The sequence below is a fragment of the Hyperolius riggenbachi genome, chromosome 11, assembly GCF_040937935.1.
Source record: "Hyperolius riggenbachi isolate aHypRig1 chromosome 11, aHypRig1.pri, whole genome shotgun sequence".
NCBI classification, from domain to species: Eukaryota; Metazoa; Chordata; class Amphibia; order Anura; family Hyperoliidae; genus Hyperolius; species Hyperolius riggenbachi.
In genome coordinates, this window is record NC_090656.1 from 216395437 (window position 1) to 216416230 (window position 20794).

The following is a 20794-nucleotide window of genomic DNA, read 5'->3' on the forward strand; positions in this document are numbered from 1 at the left end:
GGTCTGTGATGTTTGTATAGGAAGGGTAACTTTGAAGGTCAGGACTCTGCGGTCTGTGATCTTCCTGTAGGGGGGTAACTCTGCAGGTCCGGACTCTGTGGTCTTCTTTGGAGAGGTAAGTCTGCAGGTCAGGACTCAGTGGTCTTCCTACGGAAGAGCTAACATTGTAGCTTAGGGCTTTAACCTGCTGGGCGGTCTGGACGAGCTCAGCTCGTCCAGTACCGCCGGAGCCTGCCGCTCAGGCCCTGCTGGGCCGATTTGGCTCAAATAAAAAGCAGCACACGCAGCCGGCACTTTGCCAGCCGCGTGTGCTGCCTGATCGCCGCCGCTCTGCGGCGATCCGCCGCGAGCAGCGGCGAAAGAGGGCCCCCCTAGCCGCCTGAGCCCAGCGTAGCCGGAACAAAAAGTTCCGGCCAGCGCTAAGGGCTGGATCGGAGGCGGCTGACGTCAGGACGTCGGCTGACGTCGATGACGTCACTCCGCTCGTCGCTATGGCGACGATGTAAGCAAAACAAGGAAGGCCGCTCATTGCGGCCTTCCTTGTTTATTCTGGGCGCCGGAGGCGATCGGAAGATCGCCTCCGGAGCGCCCTCTAGTGGGCTTTCATGCAGCCAACTTTCAGTTGGCTGCATGAAATAGTTTTTTTTTTATTAAAAAAAAACCCTCCCGCAGCCTGCCTGGCGATCTTAATAGAACGCCAGGCAGGTTAACTGTGCTCTTTTTGGTGGCACCAATTACTGGTGGCTGATGAAAAGCTCCTGCTGGGTTTTCTAGAGTAGCGGCCAGTTACAATTGCGGCCTCTTTGACCCCTGCTCCTGTGCCAGTGCAGGTAACCTCCTTTAAAAAAGAAATGGGGTGGGGGTCAGTAATGTAATTCTCCATATTCCTTCCCGAGACAGGTTTCCTTTAATCTGACCAGTTGAGACTTGCTTGCCCTGCCACGGCTCCATACGCCTTCCTGTCAGGCCCGCTAAAGGGGATGAGTTACGGGGACGTGGCAATTGATTGATGTCATATTTTACTGCCCGCATCTGTTATTATTTGACTTCATCTGTTCCCGCGCTCCGCAGATGGTAAACATATGCCCGTTGCCACAATGCATCAAACAAAACGTCCCGCTTCCCCTCCCCCTTCTCCCTACTTACGTCTTTATTTTATGCCTGGCGCGGTGGTGAGCGGGTACGGAGTGCGGAAAATTAATATCTTAACTCATTAGCAGTTTGGAGGCAGCTGGAGGCCCATCCATACAACAGTGACGGAGGGGAAGAAAATAGAATTTCATGGCAGAAAAATAGAATTTGATGGGAGAGGAATAAATGGCGCTCCCATCTGCTCGGCCCATTGTAATGCCGCTTTTATTTTCTTATTTTTTGGTACCAATATTTTATCCTTTCATTGAAGTGCTAGCAGCTGTTTGAAACTTGTGCTGTAGTGTAGTGTTTATTATGTCAGTGTTGGCTTTATTGAGTATTTTTCGAGAGACACCCTTCTAATTCAAAGAAAGTTCCAATCATCTCACTTACAATACAAGATGTGCTGTGACCTACAGCAGTCCTGGGCAAACTACGAGACACGGGTGCAGACGCGTACCTAGAGGGGGGCAGGTCTAACTCATGCCATGGGCGCCATAGCACCACGGGCGCAATGGCTGCCCCCTCCTCCCTCATGCTCCTTTACTATACAGAGGCTTGCCTCACAGGCGTTTGTACCTGCTCTTATACTGTAGGACATCTTTCACTACATATATGGGAGGGGGGTGGACACCTATCATCACCTATATTGGGGGGGGGGGGGCTACTTGTACTGGGGGACACCTTTTACTACTTAGACTGAGGGGATAATTGGGGGAGGGGGTGTTACTTATACTGGAGGACACCTGACAAACCGATACTGGGGGGGGGGGAGGGGTTTGAGGGCCACTTCTCATTACTTAGACCGGGGGACTAACTACATATACTGCGAGAGCAAACTAAACTGGAGGTTACCTCTACTAGGTGAACTGCCTCTATCCACGTATTCTAGAGCGCTACCTCTGGCCACTTGTGCTTGGGGGGCTAACTTTAGCAACCTATACTGGGGGGGGGGGGGGCTACTTATACTGGGGGGACTCGTATCATTGGAAGAAAAGAAGATGTTATTATGGGGCAAGGAACGCCCTGCACGGGTGCTATGAAGACGACCAGTCGGAGGGCCGCATTCTGCTCTTCTCCCTCCCGCAGCGCATGTACAAGAAGTGACTCACCCAATCGCTTGTTCCGGCTGCAATCCCTTTGCAATGGTGAGGTCATGTGACCTGCCGTTGTTCTGTTCCATGACGTCACCACCGTCGCCATGGAGATGGCCGCTGGAACGAGCCATTGGGTGAGCTACACCCAATCATTCCTGACACCAGGAGTGCAGAGGGAGAGAGGAAAGGAGGGAGACACGGATTAATGCAGCGAGCTGCATTCGAGAGTAATGTGGCCCAATTAAAAAAAAAAGTTTACCCACACCTGACCTACACAGCATTTTACTGGAACACCTGCAGGTCTAATAACCCAAATCCCCTTGCACCCCCCTCCCCTCCTCCCCAGAATAAGTAGCCCCAAGTGTTCCCTCAACAGTACAGGCAGTAGGCATCCGGATGACTACCCCACCTCCCCCCCCAGTATAGGCAGTCAGATGACCCCCAACATAGGTAACCAGCCAAATGTCCCCCATCCCCCCCAGTATAGGTAGTCAGATGACGCCAATCACCACTATTGATACCCAGATTACATCTTCCTCCCAGTATAGGCTCCTGCATGTCTTCCCTAGTATAGGCAGCCAGATGCCCCCCATTCCCCAGTATAGATAGTCACATTACCAGCATCCCCCCCCCCCCAGTATAGGTAGCCAGGTGACCCTTCCTCCAGTATAGGTAGCCAGGTGAGGTGATTCCCCCCAGTTTAGGTGGCCAGATAGGGCGCACCTATTCCCATGCACCGTGTGCATAGTGGAGGGATAAAGAACTCACTTTGCCTTTTCATTCTAGTAGGTACTCTGTCTTTATGGTGAGAGCATTATTTCCTCATCATGTGACTATACAAATGTCATGCTGCTTGGAAATGATCCAATCATAACCAGCAGGAAGTGCTTTTTGGCCCAAATCTATACTGCATACAATTTGCAGGCAGGTCGGGTAAGAGGCAGGGGTGTTGTTCCTGGGGGCCAATAGTAAAGGAGGGGGAGGGGGGATTGGGGTGGAGTTGTGGTGTACTGTATGTGTAATGAGGAGGGTGGGTATGCGTTAGGTTAATTGAGAGGTGGGACGCAGGAGGGAACAGTTATAAAAACTTAATTTCCACAATCTATGCCCCTATTTGTGTTGGCTAAAATTAGTTTGGTAAGGCATGTTTATATTCCCTAGGGAAAGTGAAGATACACTTTAAAGGGAACCCGAGGTGAGTGATATGGAGGCTGCCATATTTATTTCCTTTTAAACAATACCAATTGCCTGGCCATCCTCCTGATCTTGTGTCTCTAATACTTTTAGCCATAGACCCTGAACAAGCATGCAGCATATCTGGTACTCTGACTCAGCTGACTTGGGTGTTACTGGATTAGCCATCTGCTTGTTCCAGGGTTTTGACTCAGACACTACTTATGCCAGAAAATCAGCAGGGCTGCCAGGCAACTGGCATTGTTTACAAGGAAATAAATATGGCAGTCTCCATATCTCTCTCACCTCGGGTTCCCTTTAAGGCGAATTTTTTATGGCTGACTAGTTTGACTCCCTGAAGTTGGCCCCGTCTCCCTGGACTCTGGGTTGGGGCACATAAGTCTTGGCTCAGTACAGGGGGGCTTTTTGAAGCTGTAGCTCTCCCAGTCCTCACTTAGTTATCTACACGCGTTCTGCCATCTTGTAAGCGGAGTGCTGTTGGCGCAGCACCAGCTCATAAAGTCTCCCCCTCCCAAACAGCACATTTCCATCCACCGCATTGCTCCCAGGAGCATTTTAAGACTATCTTCTTGCAGCGTCTGTACGCTGGGCAGAAGGCTACAGTTTTCTGCGACGTAAACAGGCGGTCGAAGTATGGGAACAGTTTACAGACATAAAAGGCAACTCTTTGTATTGCCCACATAAATTTCTTATCACCTACAAATCGAGGCAATTTATTGGGCCCTTGGAGTTTCCGTTTTATAATTTTTTTTTCACATTAAGAGGCCCTTTTTTGTTATTTGCTGATTTTTCAATTTATTTTATCTCGCCATCATAAATGGAGGTGGGAATCTGTTAAGCGGAGCACGGATGCTACGGCAGGAGATGAGATACTTTCTCTTGGACTTTGCTCTGAAGCGGTTGGGGCTGACTTAAAACAATTCCGAGAGGAAAATAAGACAACCGAAACGGCTTATCTGCTGCCGAACCCAAAACTTAGTGTTCCTCAGGCGATATGTTCCATCGATTTTAGTTCACTATCGTTCTGACCTCAATTACCACAAGCCAGCACATGGCGCAGCTCCCCTGTGCACTGTGTGCTGTAACACATATGAGGGACTATAAGCAGGCAGAGCTAAGGACGGGTGGAGAGGAGGAAGAACTGCCACTTCCACCCCGCCCATCATCAACATTCTGTTCAGTCACATGTTACAGCCAAACAGAGTGGGAACCACATGGAGCGCTGGAGGGGTAGGATGGTTCTGTGTGACACATGTCCCAACACCGATAAAACAATATGAAAAGTGTATTCTTCAAAACTAGGTTCAGAGGAACTCCAGTAAAAATAATGTAATAAAAAAAGTGCTTAATGTTTATAATTAAGTATAAATGATTTAGTCAGTGTTTGCTCAGTGTAAAATCTTTCCTCTCCCCGATTTACATTCAGACATTTATGACATGGTGACATTTTTACTACTGGCGGGTGATGTCAGTGGATGGAGATGCTGCTTGCTTTTTTGGCAGTTGTAAAGAGCTGTTATTTCCCACAATGCAATGCACACAAACACAATGCATCAAGGCTCCCACAGTGTGATATCACTGGGAGGGGTTTTACCACAAAATCTGCCATACAGCTCCCCCTGATGATCCGTTTGAGAAAAGGTGAGGATTTCTCATGGGAAAGCGGGTATCAGCTACTGATTGAGATGAAGTTCAATTCTTGGTCACGGTTTCTCTTTAAGACCCTTGTGTGGCCACCAGCCGATACTGCAATTTCAAAAGAAAAGATAAACTGTAAAAATGAAGGGTTGTGTCGGGGAAAATGTGAGTAGTAAGCTCGTTACAGTAAATCGAGATGTTTATCACCGAGTTGCACTCGCTGTTTAACTGTGAATGTTATTAAATGCTGTTTTATGTAAACCGACATGAAATTTACGTTTATTAGTCCACAGATGAGGCCTTTCCTATTATTAGCGTTAAGAATCTCACTTCCCGGAATTCTGGGGCTGGCACGGAACGGGCTGTAATTAGCGGCATAAACCGCGGTGGCAGTGTGATCGGATCTGCGAGTCTGTTCTGTAGTCTGATGCTAGGAAGTAATGCCTAATGAGGTCCCAGGCAACACAGAGCCTCTCTATGGTCTTATTACTGGAATAGTGAATCATGGGCAGTGCCCGGCTGTGGCCTGATGCTTTGTACCGCCGCTACTGGATTAGACGGCCAGGCTTTTCAAAGGGTTTAATGGAAATCGCTGCAAGGGAAAGAAAAAGACGTCCTCCGCTTCGAGAATAATTGTGCAAAATTACTTGGATTCTGCTTTTGGTTTGGCGAAAGTGTCCCACTTTTTGGTCATGGGCGAAGCCTTTCAATTCAGCTCTATATTAAAGAAAGATTAAATGGAAGGTTTTGCATGGCTCCGCCCCCTGCTTATAAGTGCTGAATTATGGGTGTTGCAGTTCAGCAAGAGGAAGTGAGTGTGTGCCACTGCTTTCTGTGATTTTCAGTTATTTTAGCAGAGGATGGTTTGGTTCCTTTCAGAGGCGTAACTTACACAGGCAGGGCCCCTCAGCAAAATTCAGCAGGCCGCTCCCTCCCTCAGGAGCCTTCCGAACTCCTCCCTTTCCCCCACCCCCATGATCGTTCAGAACAGCCAGCAACAGTCGCAAGAGCAAATACTTCACCTAATTAAGACAGGACAGGACATCTGCACTACTCCATGTAGCCACAATGTGCAGCCTATTAGCTTAGGCTCTCCCGATGCTGCATGTCATGTGATAGGAAGCCACAAGCTAATAGGCTACACGGAGTAGGGAATCGACGATGTCCTGCCCAAATTAATTAGGTAAAGTATTCGCTCAGCTGCCACTGCTCTGCATGATCCCCCCAGAGATGTAGGGTGGAGAAGAGGAGTTTGGAGGTGGGAGCGAGCACAACCTATGGATCTGCCGCTGGTGGGCTCCTTAGCCCCTCGGCCACGCCCGCAACAGCAGGGTTCACAGAGGCTATTGTTACGCCAGTGGTTCCTTTCAGTTCACTACAATGTGATAGCCTGTTAGTAAGAACAGTTTTTATAATATCCTGAAATCGAGATTCTCAGATTGCTTAAAGCAAGCCTGAATTGAAAAATAGAAGTCACAATAAACTTACACACATCATAGTTACCTGAGTCCGCATAGTCTTCTAGCTTTTTGAAAAATGCTAGAGAAACAATCTTTTCAGAAGTTGTTTGGCTATTCTGACACTTTCCAGGAGACTTCCACAAAAATGGGAGCTTCCCATCCTGAGATATAAAGGTTCTCAAACATACTTTGTTTCCTAGTCATATTTAATATCTGTGGATTCGTAACGCTTTACTGAATGTGGTTATGCAATCTGTTTCTTGATGGGGCCTTCAAGCATGGAGAGACTGGCAAATCAGGAAATCTGCCAGATCTTCTCTCTCTGGGTCAATCCCTGCCCTCCTATTCTAATTACACTGGCTGGCTGGACTTTTGCATGCCATAGCCACTCCCAGCTACTGGGTGGATTAAAACACAGCGAACCACTCAGGTCCTGGACATTCGTTCATCTGTTGTCAAATTCCATCAATCTACTGGCCTTTAGGGAACTGGCCAAAACGCAATACTTTGGATTATTTCAGCACAGAGACTTTATCACTTTTTGGACTTAGCCAAACACGGTATTCGGCCCTGTGCACATCTAAAAAGAGCAAAACTCTAGCGTCTTGCGCGAGTGATTTTACCGCGATTAGCGTGATAAAATCACTGGACACTTCCGCGATTCAGAGCGATTGTAGTCAGTGCTTTATTAAGCACTGTACCGCGCTTGCAGCAAAATGCTGCAGGGAACACGTTTTGCGATAGGCACTAATTGCAAAACGCCCGTGATCTGCACCAATCACGGCAGTGGGAACACTGCCTTCCTACCTAATAAAATGCCTGTGTTTCTGCGTCCCATGTCCACATGTCAGTGCTTTTGTGCTACTGTGCATGTGTCACACTGACACCCGTTGGGACAGGACGAGGACAGCCAGGCGGGCGTGTGCACGCGCGCTGCCCATTTCTAATTGGGCTTAGGTCTACTAGTATGGTAATGTCTTTATTGCTTTAAAAAGTGCTAGCGCTTTAGCGATTAGCGGGAATCACCCAATAATCGCTCAGGTATGAATGGGCCCTCGAGGACTGTCAAACATTCTACCTTATTTCTCAGAAGTTCTTCTATCCAACCTATCTGTTCCGCTGCCAGATATATTAATTTGCCAGCGCCAATGTATATTTTTGTGTATAGTTCTTTAAATAAAACTAATGATTAAATCATTCTAGTTTTGCCCTTGTTACTTAACCTCCCTGGCGGTATGAATGGTGCGGCTGCGCGGCCGCGGGATGGTTTTTCTCACTTTTTTTTAGCATGTAGCTAGCCTAGCGCTAGCTACATGCTTCCCCTCCCTCCCCGCGGCCCTGCCCGTCCCCTCCGATCGGCGCCGCATGCCCATAAGGAAATCCCGTTCTGAAAGGAATTTCCTTGAGGGCTTCCCCTGTCGCCATGGCGACGAATGGAGTGATGTCATCGACCTCGCCGACGTCACAGGGAATCCCGATCCACCCCATAGCGCAGCCTGGCGCCGATTGGCCAGGCTGCGCAAGGGGTATGCGGGGGGGGGGGGGGCCCATGTGTCTCGGCGGGTATCGGCGCAGAGCGGCGGCGATCGCAACAAACACGCAGCTAGCAAAGTGCTAGCTGCGTGTTTGAAAAAAAATGATGCAAATCGGCCCAGCAGGGCCTGAGCGGCACCCTCCGGCGGCTTACCCCGTGTCCAGCACGGGGTTACCGCTAAGGAGGTTAATTACTCTTATCTATGCTAGAACTCTATGTCCTCAAAAGAGACGCACTACCACATTGTCTTATTTTTATAAATTGTCGATTTGGCTAGTGAGATTGCAATTAACCATTTTCTTCCTAGCTTTCGGAGGTCTCTTCGCCTCATTTTCAATATGGAAAGTGTTGGCAGCATATTACTTTGATTTCCTGTGCAAAATCAATAACTTGATTTTACCAAATGCACGTACAATCGAGAGCATATTATGTATGGGCACACCAATCAATCTTAAACATTCGCTGTGCTCACAGTGGATTCGCCTCTGAAAGCTTCTAGTGAATGAGACCTGTATGGCAACTGTGGCATAGTATAGCGGGGTTGGCAGATGTTTGTCACATAAGTGTCCCCACGAAAAGTGAATGAAAGCATTCGACAAGATATCACTGCAAGCTAAACAGTGCTGTCTTAAAATGGACAATACCAATAAGATTTTTTTCATAAGTTTTTGTGTGTGTACTTGCAATATTCCCGGTAATTGAATTTCTGGTTTTAACCCCTCTAAATATATAGGCATTTGAGCTATTTATAGCATAAGCTGTTACTGTGTGCCTGTACTCATATTAGGCATATAGCTTCCCTTCCATGTGCAGCGCCTGACCACCCATTCCATATGCAGCCCCCTTTTCCATATGTAAATTCCATGTACAGGAACCCCTATTTCACGCACATCTCCTTTGGGCAGCAACTTCTCTCTTGCATGTGTGGCAACCCTTTTGTAGCCTCCATTTTACATTGGTAGTCTAGTCTTTTTTTTTTTATATCCAGGCACCTCCTTAGACAGCAGCCGCCCAAGGCCCGAGCTTTTGCAGCCTTACCACAAATCCTGCCCTAGTCCTGATGAAGCTACCTTATTTGTTACTGTACCTATACAAACCTTTAAAGAAATGTTATAGGATATTGCTCTTCTTTTTTAATTAGAAATTCTGGAATTAGACCTTTGGGGAGGAATGTAATACTCACCTTGTGAGGAAAGCTTCTTGTGTTCCCCAGACCTGCTTGTCTCTTCCAGGTCTTTTGTTCCAGGCAAAGAATAAGATCCTGGAGCTCAAAAATCCTAGATGACCGCCAATCTCACCTCTTCTTCAAGTATTTTGCATCATATACTGGATGTAGACTCTCTCGCTGTACAGATGGCGGCCCTTCCATGAAGCAGCGTAAACCACTTGCTTCAGGGCGGCAACAATTAGATGGCAGCAACATTCTTCTCCCCTCCCCCAATGTCCCCCTCCCTCACTCCCAGTCTCCCCCTCCCTAGATGCGCAACGCCACTTCACTCACCTGCTCTCAGCGTTCCAGCGATGGGATCCCCATCTGCCCATCCAGTGTCCTGTATCCATGGCTACAGCTGTATCTCATGTGACCTGTTACATGCTGTGGGGTCACATGATGTGCTGCTGTAGTCAAAGAGGAAGCAGGACTTGATGTGTGGCTGGTGATCCCATCATGGGTGAGTGATGTGGTGCCAGGGTGGAGGGGGGAATGTGTCCTTAAAGTATATTGCTTCAGGTGGCAAAAAGTCTAGAACTGACCCTGTTGCTGTGGTCTTCACCAACAGACCAGAAGACAACAGGCCTGGAGGAGTGTGGGTGGGGGGGGGGGGGGGGAGGGACAGCAGGAACCAGACGGAGTCTTCCTGGAAAGGGGGAAAGGTACCTCTTTATCACAGGTTACCGTAATTTATAGATTTTGCCTCAAATCCCACTTAAATGCTTCTCAGCCTGAAATCCTTTGGAAAAGGTTAATTTGCAGAAAAGTGTGCAAGACTGATTCACTTAATCGCTTTAACTTATCAATATTTGATGGGCCAGCAAATGGGAAATGGGCTTGCATTAATTACTTTGCCAGGCGGCTGGAAAATGAGCCCGGCGCGGTTCTGCGGGCCTCCGTTTATACAAGCTTCCAGCAACCAGGGCTGCCCATATTTTATTTACATGTTCATTCGCTTTGCAACTCTGAAATGAGTTTCCCAGGCTCATTACAGGCTGGAGGGACGAAACGCTCGATAAACTATTAACCCCTGGCGGAACCGATGCCAACGGATAGATGTCTGTGAGATGAGATGTGGGGTTGGGTGTCGCTTTCCCCTTAAAAAAATAATATCCCTATATTACTGTGCTAGAGTATCAGAAGAAGAGGGGAGGGTTTCTGTCTTCGAGGACTATTTTATGCGATTATTAAAGGGGAAGAAAAAGACCACTAATTTCCAGTGTGTTCGGAAGGAAGCCAAAGCTGACCAATTCCTACGAGTATTGTAGCAGCACTGCTCGAGTTGGGCACCAGGTGGTGCCGCTAGTAGTAAAATATCGGTAATTTATTTTACCCATATTTCCCCACCCAACACCCATTCTCAATTGAACTGAATTTTTAAGTGCCTACATTAAACACCCCCACCTAATTTCTAACCCCCACCTCTAAGTGCCTAAACTGAACCCCCCCACACACCATGACTAACCGCCATTTCTAAGTGCCTTAACTGAACCCTGTCACTCGATTGCCTGTGCCTAACCCTAACCCCACCTGTAAATGCCAAACTCCCCCCCCCCCCCCCCCCATGCCTAACCCCACCTCTGAGTGCTTAAACCGAACCCCCCCACACACACCTCATGCCCAAACCTAACCCCCATTTCTAAGTGCCTAAACTTAACCCTGTCACTCAAGTACATGTGCCTCACCCCACCCCACCTGTAAATGCCCAACCCCCCCACCAATGCCTAGCCCCACCTCTAAGTGCTTAAAACGAACACTGTCACCCAATTGCCTGTACCTAACCCCACCTGTAAGTGCCTAAACCACGCCCCCCACCTAATGCCTAAGTAAAAAAAAAATAAAAAAAAAATAGTTGTAACAATTACCACTAATTGCAGCGGTCGTCTATAATCGGCTGCAACCAATAAATCTTATGTAGTAGCCAATTGCTTTTTAGAAATACTGTACAATGGTTTGCGTATTTATATTATAAATACACAACCATTGCACAGTATTCCTAACAATCTGGCAGATGGGTGTGTCAGCTCGCTCCTAGTCTCTGGATTATTCCTGGTGCTGAAAGTAGATTGCAATGCACAATCTTCACTGTATGCTCTCATATGTATTGCAAATCTATTTTATTCCATGCAACTTCTAATTGAGTATATTTTTGTTTCTAGGGGGTTATTCAAGATGCAAAAATCATCTTCATGCCAAGCGGGTACATATCGCAGTGCCCCAACCTGAATCGCAGTAAGTAAAAGAGAATTTGAAGCTAGGGGCAAACAAGTGTCAAAATCAAAAAGAACATTATTGAAATAAAATCTGTATTCTAAAGGGAACCCTAAGGGAGAGACATGTGAAGGCTGACATGTTTATTATTACTTTTAAACTATGCACATTGCCTGGCTGTCCTGCTGACCCTCTGCCTCTAATGATTTTAGCCATAGACCCTGAACAAGCATGCAGCAGATCAGGTGTTTCTGACAAATGTCTGACAAGATTAGCTACATGCTTGTTTCAGGTGTGTGATTCACACTACTGACCAGGAAGAGCAGCATGGCTGCCAGACAACTGGTATTATTTAAAAAGAAATAAATATGGCAGCTTCCATAGGTCTCATAGCTCGGGTCCCTTTTAATAGTCCAAATCAGTCCCAAATTGTACCATGAGCAGTAGTGCATTCATAAACTCTTACTGATTTTGCCTACCTGAAGTTGTCTTTGAGCCTTTGGATGCAAATCCGTTTTTAGGCATAGGCAAAAGGGTACCATCTACAGGAGAGGGTGTCACAGCGGTGATCCACGGACACTTTTTTTTGTTGAATACCTTTTTTGCACAATTGCTAGATACAATGTGGAACTATTAGATGGAAATGGTATCACCTAAAGGGACACCTTTCATTGGCACAATTGCCTGTCTAGTTATTATGACACTGATGTGGCCAGTGAACTAATTAAGCATTATTACTTTAGATTTGGTCTGTATGAACTGGCACAACTCTTCAGAATTTGCCAGACAATACTCAAGACTGTAGAGACCCAGGCTATACATAAATAGTATAATGATTGCGGTTCCACTTCCACATAAAACACATAGAAAAAGTTTGAATTGTGTGTGGTTTTTTTATTTTTTTTATTTTTTTTTAGTTTCACGTTAATGTTGGATCAAGGTACTTTACAAAGTGGGGGTGTGTTTCCTCATTGAAGCAAGGGGGTATGGAGACTGCCATATTTATTTACTTTTAATCCATGCCAGTTGTCTGGCAGTCCTGTTGATCTCTCTGGCTTCTGTGGTGTCTGAATCACACACCTGAAACAAGCATGTGACTAATACAGCCAGACTTCAGTTAGAAACACCTGATCTGCTGCATGCTATTTCATGGTCTATGGCTAAAAGGCAACTATATAGACTACTTCAGGACCAAGCCAATTTTCATAATTCTGCGGTGTCTTTGCTTAAGTTGATAGCTCTTGGGCATTTTTTAGTCTCCCCAAACATATTTAGTCTTGTGTTTTGTTTTTTTTTCAGGACAAATAGGACTTTCTTTTGCTATCACTTATGCTTGTGCTTAAAAAATGAAAAAAATAGACACTTCTGAATTTTTCAACTAAAATATGTAAATATCTCAAATTGCATCAGTAAGACTTTCAGAAACGGATTATTCTATATGTTTTCTATGCAGAGATGTCAAAATTATGTAGGTTATTTATTTTTTAGGTACACTGCAGGGGCACTAAATAGAGGTGGAAATTAGGATTTTAAGAGCGAAAAAAGTGGCGATTATGCGATCCCAGTATCAGGAGCCAATCAAAATCTCTCCTCATTCATTAGGGCCCTTTCACACCAGATGACTTTTTCGGGGTTTTTTAACGCCACAGCCGAAGTTGGCGTTTTTCAAGGTAAAATGAAAGTCCATAGACTTTCATTTTACCTTTCACATCTAACTTGGCGTTTTGGAGCGTTGCGTTTCAACGCTCCCAGGAGCTTTTTCAGGGCTGTTTACAGCCGAAGTTGGCTGTTGGCGTTTCAATGATAGTCAATGGAAAACGCCAACTTCAGCGTTTTCAAAGCGTTTTACAGCTGACTTGTTCACTTATTTTTATAGAAGAAAAAAAAAAGGACGTTTTCATATGAGCTGTAGAACGCTTTGAAAACGCTTTGAAAACGCTATGTATTGGCGTTAAGCAAAAGGCTGAGTTTCAGCCTTTTCTACCGCAGCCTCTAAGTGTGAAAGAGCCCTTACAGAAGGTGTCAGCTGTCAAAGTACACAACAATGGTGTAGTAAAAATCTGTAGTGTATCAGAAATTAGCATTCATAGACAGGACATAGATTTTAATATGCATGGTCCTGAAGTTGTTAAGGTGATCTCATACAAAAATGGCCACCCCCTTGAATGATTATAAAATAGAAGAGCAAAAAAATATAAGGCTTTAACAGCCCAGTAAGCATAAGTAATTAGTGTAAAACATAACTTTTAATTACAACAAACAGTGGTCACACAGGACATCACATTAAATAGTCCTTAACTGCTTGCCGACTGCTCCACGCCAATTGACGTGAACGCAGCGGCAGCCACAGGGACTACTCCACGCCGAGTGGTGTGAATGGCCTGGAATGAGGATTGCAGGAGATTGCGCGCACTAATGCGTGCGCATATCCGCTTGGAAGGCGGAGCTCCTTCAGTCTCCGCTCGGAGACTGTTAGACGTCAAAACCGCCGTCTATTAACATTGTACAGCGCTGCGATCTACAGCAGCGCTGTACAGGGGACAGCTGTATGACACGGCTGTCCACCCGGCAGACATAGAAGTGATCGGCAGTGATAGACTGAAGCCTATGACAGCCGATCCCGCTGATTGGCTGACGGGGGGAGGGAGGGATTTAAAATAAATAAAAAAAAAAAAGTAAAAATATTACAAAATAAAACCAATATTTATGAAAAAAAAATAAACACTGGGGGAGCGATCAGACCCCACCAACAGAGAGCTCTGTTGGTGGGGAGAAAGGGGAGGGGGGGGATCACTTGTTATCTGAGTTGTGCTGCCCTGCAGGGAGGCCTTAAAGCTGAAGTGGCCCATTTAGTAAAAGATGGCCTGGTCACTAGAGGGTTTAACACTGTGGTCCTCAAGTGGTTAATACATGTTATTCTCCTATAAATAGCCTAAAATAGGCTATTTCTATGAGAATATGTATTGCATTGATTACTAATGCTTACTGGGCCGTTAAACCCTTATCTTATAGTTTTGCTCTTCTATTGTATAAAAGTATTAGGCTTGGTTCCAAATTGCTGGGATCACATGGTGCCAGTGGGAGGGGCCAGTGTAGTGTCTGTTCCGATGGTCTGCTGTGGTCCGGGACAGATGAGTTACCTCCATAGGCTGTATGAGGAATGCATCCGCCTGGCTCGGGATATCACAGACTGTACAGACGTGCATCCTGCTAAGAGTCGGTCCACACTTGTCCGGTTACAGATCCGATCTGTGTCAAACAAAACGGATCAGTTTTTTTCTGAAAAACTGATCCATTTGACACAGATCTGATCTGGATGGTAGGGCACGTTCCGGTCCGCACGTACGTTGATCGCATCGGTATCACTGCTCACCTCTCTCCGCCACCGCTGGTCCCGCTGCTGGTCCCGCCTTTCTGTCCTTTCCACAACCTGGAGGCCAGCAAAAGCGTGGCTTTCCATTGGCTGCAACAGGCCAATTCTTCCTAGCAACAGGGAGAATTTTCATTGGGTCAACATGAACCAATGAGAATTCTCTCTGTTGCTGAGGATTGCCGTTGATCTATTGCAACCCAATGGAGAATCCCCATGTTTCTGTCGGCCTCTGGGCTCTTCAGAATGGACCGAGTGGCGGTGATGGACGGCGGGATGCATGAGTATCACGGTGATGGGATGCGACCGAAACGGGTGACGCGGATGCAGTGACTAGCCTTGTGAAAGCGGACAGTGTCTATTCCCATAGGCTTGCATTGGACGCGATTTCCCGTCCAGTCCGGGAAAAAGTTTGAAATTCGGACTCTCCGCGACGTGTGCAATCTGTGTTTGTGCGCAAGTGGAGGCGGGTCCTATTTGTTAACCTAGTATGCGCTTTCAGCGTTTCTGCAGAGCTGAACCGGCTCTTACTGCAACGGGTCCAAAATAGGAGCCGCTCACTGTCAGTTTTGCAATGAGTGGAGAATGGACAGCTCAAGTGGGAACACCGCATTAGAGGCAGAGGATCAGCAGGACAGCCAGTCAACTGGTATTATAAGGAAATAAATATGGCAGCCTCTATATCCCTCTCACTTCAGGTGTGCTTTAACCACTTTATCCACCACTACAGTATATCTACGTCCTCTGTGACTTCATCTAAGCCACAAAGTCAGTAGATATACGTCTTGTAGCAGAAGCAGTTCTGTGCAGGATTGGGCTTGCTCCTGTGCACATTTCTGGCACTATCTGATGCAGCGCTAATTGGTGAACGGGGATATAGGTTTCCTGAGCTAATGAGATTGATTTTTACCAGTAAAAATACTATTATTTTCTCAGTTCATAGTGACTGTAGCATTATTTCAGAATCAAATATCTTCACCATAAATTGTGACAGGAAGATAATCTAAGTTTTGTGATAAGCAGTAAGAATAGCCAAACAAAATTTGTGTTTTTTATCTACAGTAGCACTTTTTATTTTTAAACTGGAATTGGTAAAATTGCGAAATGTTTTTTCTATTTTTTCTTTGTTTTCCCATTAAAATTCATAGAAAACAAAATTGTTCAAGGGAAAAAAAAATGGCATACAATGAAAGCCTAGTTTGTCTTGAAAAAAAAAAATACATATTTCATTTCCGCGTCTTAAGTAGGGATAAAGTTATTTCTGATTAAATAAAGACATAGCTAAACTGTCAAAACTGCTCTGGTCAATAAATGGGGAAAAAGGTCAGGATGCGGAGTGGTTAAAAAGGCGAGTACTGGGAATGTGTATGGGAGATTTTCTATCAGCCACTGAGCTCTCCATTAGCAGTTTTTCTACAGATGAATGTTATATTGCACATGTAAATTTCCAGATCAATATTAGGCATTAAGCAATGCGTGAAGTGCTAGGTGTGATAATGAAGGTGTTACAATGTATGGTAAGTAGTGTTTGCAGGTGTCCCAATACCCGTAAGCAAGATGTTGACTGATCGTTACATATGTGTGTGTTTACATTCAGCAATTACTCTAATTCCTGGCTTGTTTTGAGTTGTGGATCGTACTATTAGCACGTTGTCCCCTAATATCCTCATTTGCATGGATTTAACGGTAGATGTTGTTGGTGTTTACATTGCGAGGCTCTTACTTTTCCCTTTGTCTTTTTCTATTGAGCATGCCCGACGTGCAGCGATTTCCTCAGTCTGGTCCAAGGGATAATGGATCTGCAGGAGCTGCTGGCAAAACTCACCGCTAAGGTAAGTCTCTGCGACCGGCAACTGGTTATAAGCTAGGATGAGTAATCTACAAGTCGGGCCTGCAAAAGTTGATCCTATTCGTCTGTGATTTTTGTCCCGCAAACTGTGCATGTTAGTTATACTAATGCTACACACATGCGACAACGATCGTTCGTTGAGAACGACGAACGAACTTTTAATTGATGAAAGAACGACCTAAGTAAAGTTAGTTTTTAAATGTGTGTAACGATCTGATCGTTAGAACGAACGTTACATTACGTAAAGCAACTATTGCGCTTGCGCATAAAAATGAGAAGTTTCATGGAGAAATAGCGAAATGCGTATGTCAAGCCTAGTACGAACGACCGTTTCCAACGATGTACTACTTTTGCAAACGATCGTCGTTGGAAAAAATCCGCCAAGCTAGATCATTCGTTTTTAACGATCTAGCTCGTCCGTCGTTAGACTTAATGATCGTTGGTTGCTTTTTTTTAAAACGATCGTCGTTTGAAACGATCGGGGAACGATTTTTCAAACGACTATAGTCGCATGTGTGTATGCAGCTTTAGAGACACTCAAGCCAAAAAAAATATTATGATATAATGATTTGTATGTGTAGTACAGCTAAGAAATAAAACATTAGGAGCAGAGACATAAGTCTAATGTTGTTTCCAGTACAGGAAGAGTTAAACTCCAGTTGTTATCTATGCAAATTGCCATTGAGCTCCAGGACCTTGAAAGTTGCAGAGAGCTCTGTTTTCTGAAGGATGTTTACTGAACTGTATTGTTTTTTCTTTTGCAGAGAACAGTTCAGGACAGGTCAAAAGTTCACTGGCCTGCTCTGTAAAAACATTTAGAATGCTGAGTAGTGTGTAAACTGCAAATATTAGAGAATGATGCAATGTTATAAAAAAGCTGTATAACTGAAAATAAAAATGAGAATATTTTTTTTTGCTACTAATGTTCTAGTAATTATCTGTACTACACAACCAATTCATTATATCATACAATTTTTGTGGCTTCAGTGTCTCTTTAAGTATCCTTGAGCTTCTATCCTTCAGTTTCTAATGTTTCTAATGTAATGTATACATGTGCTAGTCTTCACAATCTAGCAACAAAGAAGTTACAGTCATATCACCTACTTGGCTGCTGCTGCCTCTGTGATCTTCTAGTGCAAATCTGAGACTCCTAGCAGAGTCTTTCACTTACTGACCAAGCAGGAGAAGGGTGAGCAATGCCAGCAGCATACCTAGGGAATTTGACTACCAGTGCTGATAATTTACAGACCCCCCACCCCCACCAACACAACCACATTTTTTTGAAGGGAGGGATGACGGGTTTGGGCATCGAGAGTGTCGCTACAAATTTTGGGGGATTTTGGGGGGAAAAGGCGTCATCAGGATGTGGTCGAAGCTAACAGTTATGAAACTCTGTACTTTATACATTGCTGCAGAAGATGTCAATGCTATATAAATAAACAATAATAATATGGTAGGACATTAGACTAGGACTATGACATAAAAGTAAGTATCCTGAAAAATGTACTGCATTCTACTATACTGTATGTCACTACAAGGCCTCTTTAAACAATATGAGGCTCAGAGGCTGTAATTAGTTTTGCAATGTAGGTGAATTTTATCATCATGAAATCAGTAATACAAATGTGTCCCTTTCGTTCCCTGCAAGGCAACATTCAGAGCTGCTTACTGTGAAGGACCCCTTCCTAAATGGTGAAAACTTTTCTTCCTCCATAAACAGATCATGTACCCTTGTCTGTTGTACAACCCTAGAGACAAAAAGGTCACGTGCCAAGCTAGAAGGTCATTGTCCTTTCTATAGTGTGGTGCCCAAAACTGTATCCCATACTCCATATGTGTCCTCACAAGTGATTTATACAGAGGAAGTAGTATACTAGTATATTAGAAAATGTTCCAGTTACTAGGACCCACTCAGCTGTTGAACCCATTGACTGAAAATTTTACTGAGGATGCACAGGACAAACTTCAAAGAGGTCTTCAAAACTTCAGCTGTTGTCCTGCTTTTTACACATTAATTGTTGTCATTAACTGTTTTTTTTTACCATCTCGGTTATTAAAGTGCAAAGCGGTCTAGAGTAAGGATCACCTTCAAGCTTCTCATTGCCATATTTGTGTTCACTTCTTGTCTGTGGACAGTAAAGGTGCATCTGACCTCAGTGTCCTCTATTCCCTCATGGATCTTCTGCGGTGCCGTTGCTTTTTTGTGGAGATGTCAGATTAGCACTGAGGTCGGTGATTCCATCTTTTAGGTGGCATCTACTTGGCTTTATTCAGTAACAATTAAAAGAACACACTTGTTGAAGGATCGTTTACGAATGCCAAGCTTTTCCTCATTTCCCTCCCTTTACAGTGAAGCTTAGAACTTCTCAGTTGAACCTCATAGTGGTGCACAGCTCTGAGGGCCTTTTATGTCTCAGGTTTGAAGTCATTTTCTAAGTGTGCAGGAATGGCTGTTGACCTGCTTCAGGCACAGATTGCTTAAATGAAAGCTGAATGGAGCCAGGGCTCCGATGACATGCGTCTGTGTCTGACTCCCGTGGAGATGACATGTGTACTGGTCTGCAGCTATAATGGGCTTGGAGTGTCTGTGTCAGAACTCCTCAGGACTTTGGTTATTTTTCCCTCCCAGCCCTGATGCTGTCACATCGCAGCTGTCACCTCCCTGGCCAGGGCTGAATCGGATTGTCGCCTTTGGAGGAACAGTGATGGATCTCAGCTCTGACACTTTGATACGTGGAGCTGGGTGACAGCCGCCCTGTGGCTCAGAGTGCCAGGCTGGTGCTTGATGCTGGCTGATGAGCCCGCAAAGGAAGTTCAAAACCTCTACTGTATGATAATGGGTGACTCTTTCCTGGCTGCAAACATTGTCCTGATGTATTTATGGAAACAAATAAAAAAAAAAATCAAAAATGAGTTCTACTTTTTTGTTCCAATGGGTCTTGTTAGTGAAAAATTGTATAAAATTGCTTATTTTTCACAATATTAATTGATACATTTAGGCCTGGTGCACACCAAAACCCGCTAGCAGATCCGCAAAATGCTAGCAGATTATGAAACGCTTTTTCTTATTTTTCTGTAGCGTTTCAGCTAGCGTTTTGCGGTTTTGTGTAGCGGTTTTGGTGTAGTAGATTTCATATATTGTTACAGTAAAGCTGTTACTGAACAGCTTCTGTAACAAAAACGCCGGCAAAACCGCTCTGAACAGGCGTTTTTCAGAGCGGTTTGCGTTTTTCCTATACTTAACATTGAGGCAGAAACGCATCCACAATCCAAAAAATGCCTCACCCCGGGAGGATTCGTTTCTGCAAAACGCCTCCCGCTCTGGTGTGCACCACACCAGTGAGATACATTGACCAAGCGTATCCGCAGCGCAAGCGGCTGCAGAAACGCTGAAAAAGCCGCTCGGTGAGCACCAGCCCTTAGTCCATATTTGCCCATTATAAAATCTTTCCTCTCCCTGATTTACATTCTGACATTTACCACCGGTGGCCACAGCTCTGGCCTGCCAGGTGATCTCTGTACATAGAACGCTCAGTATGAACATTCCACAGAGGGAGATACTGCTTGCTTGGGAGTTGGAAACAGCTGTTCATTTCTCAAAATGCAATGAGGTTACACAGTAAACTGTCAGGACCATGGTCATGACATCACACTGTGGGAGGGGTTTCACCACATTATCGGCCATAACGATGTCCCTGATGATCTATTTGAGAAAAGGAATAGATTTCTCATGGGAAAGGGGGTATCAGCTACTGATTGGGATGAAGTTCAATCCTGGGTTAAAGTTCCTCTTTAAAATACATATATGGCAAAAGTCTAAGTATATCATGGAACAGCTTGGAAATAGAGTTCCAATGATTTCATGTGAAATGAGACATCTGCGACTAAAAGTTCTGTGTTGAGATTTGGGTCTCATGTACCGGTGTACAGACAGTAAAGCTGGGCACACATGTATGATGAGCATTGCTGTGCACACTCTAGATTGTCGACTGTGATGCCCCCCATTGACTACAGAGCCCCCTGATGATCCGTTTGAGAAAAGGTAAAGATTTCTCATGGGAAAGGGGGTATCAGCTGCTGATTGGGATGAAGATCAATTC

At 45.1% G+C, this 20794-nt stretch overlaps 1 protein-coding gene across 5 annotated transcripts in view; it reads left to right on the forward strand.

Annotated features, from left to right (window-relative positions):
* NELL1 (neural EGFL like 1) overlaps positions 1–20794 on the forward strand; it is a 1178134-nt gene that overhangs the window by 400627 nt on the left and 756713 nt on the right. For all 5 annotated transcript variants that reach the window (XM_068260436.1, XM_068260433.1, XM_068260432.1 and 2 more), the window contains 2 exons: positions 11424–11496; positions 16595–16677. In XM_068260436.1, coding sequence (XP_068116537.1) covers positions 11424–11496; positions 16595–16677 — 156 coding nt within the window. The remainder of the gene's footprint in view (positions 1–11423; positions 11497–16594; positions 16678–20794) is intronic.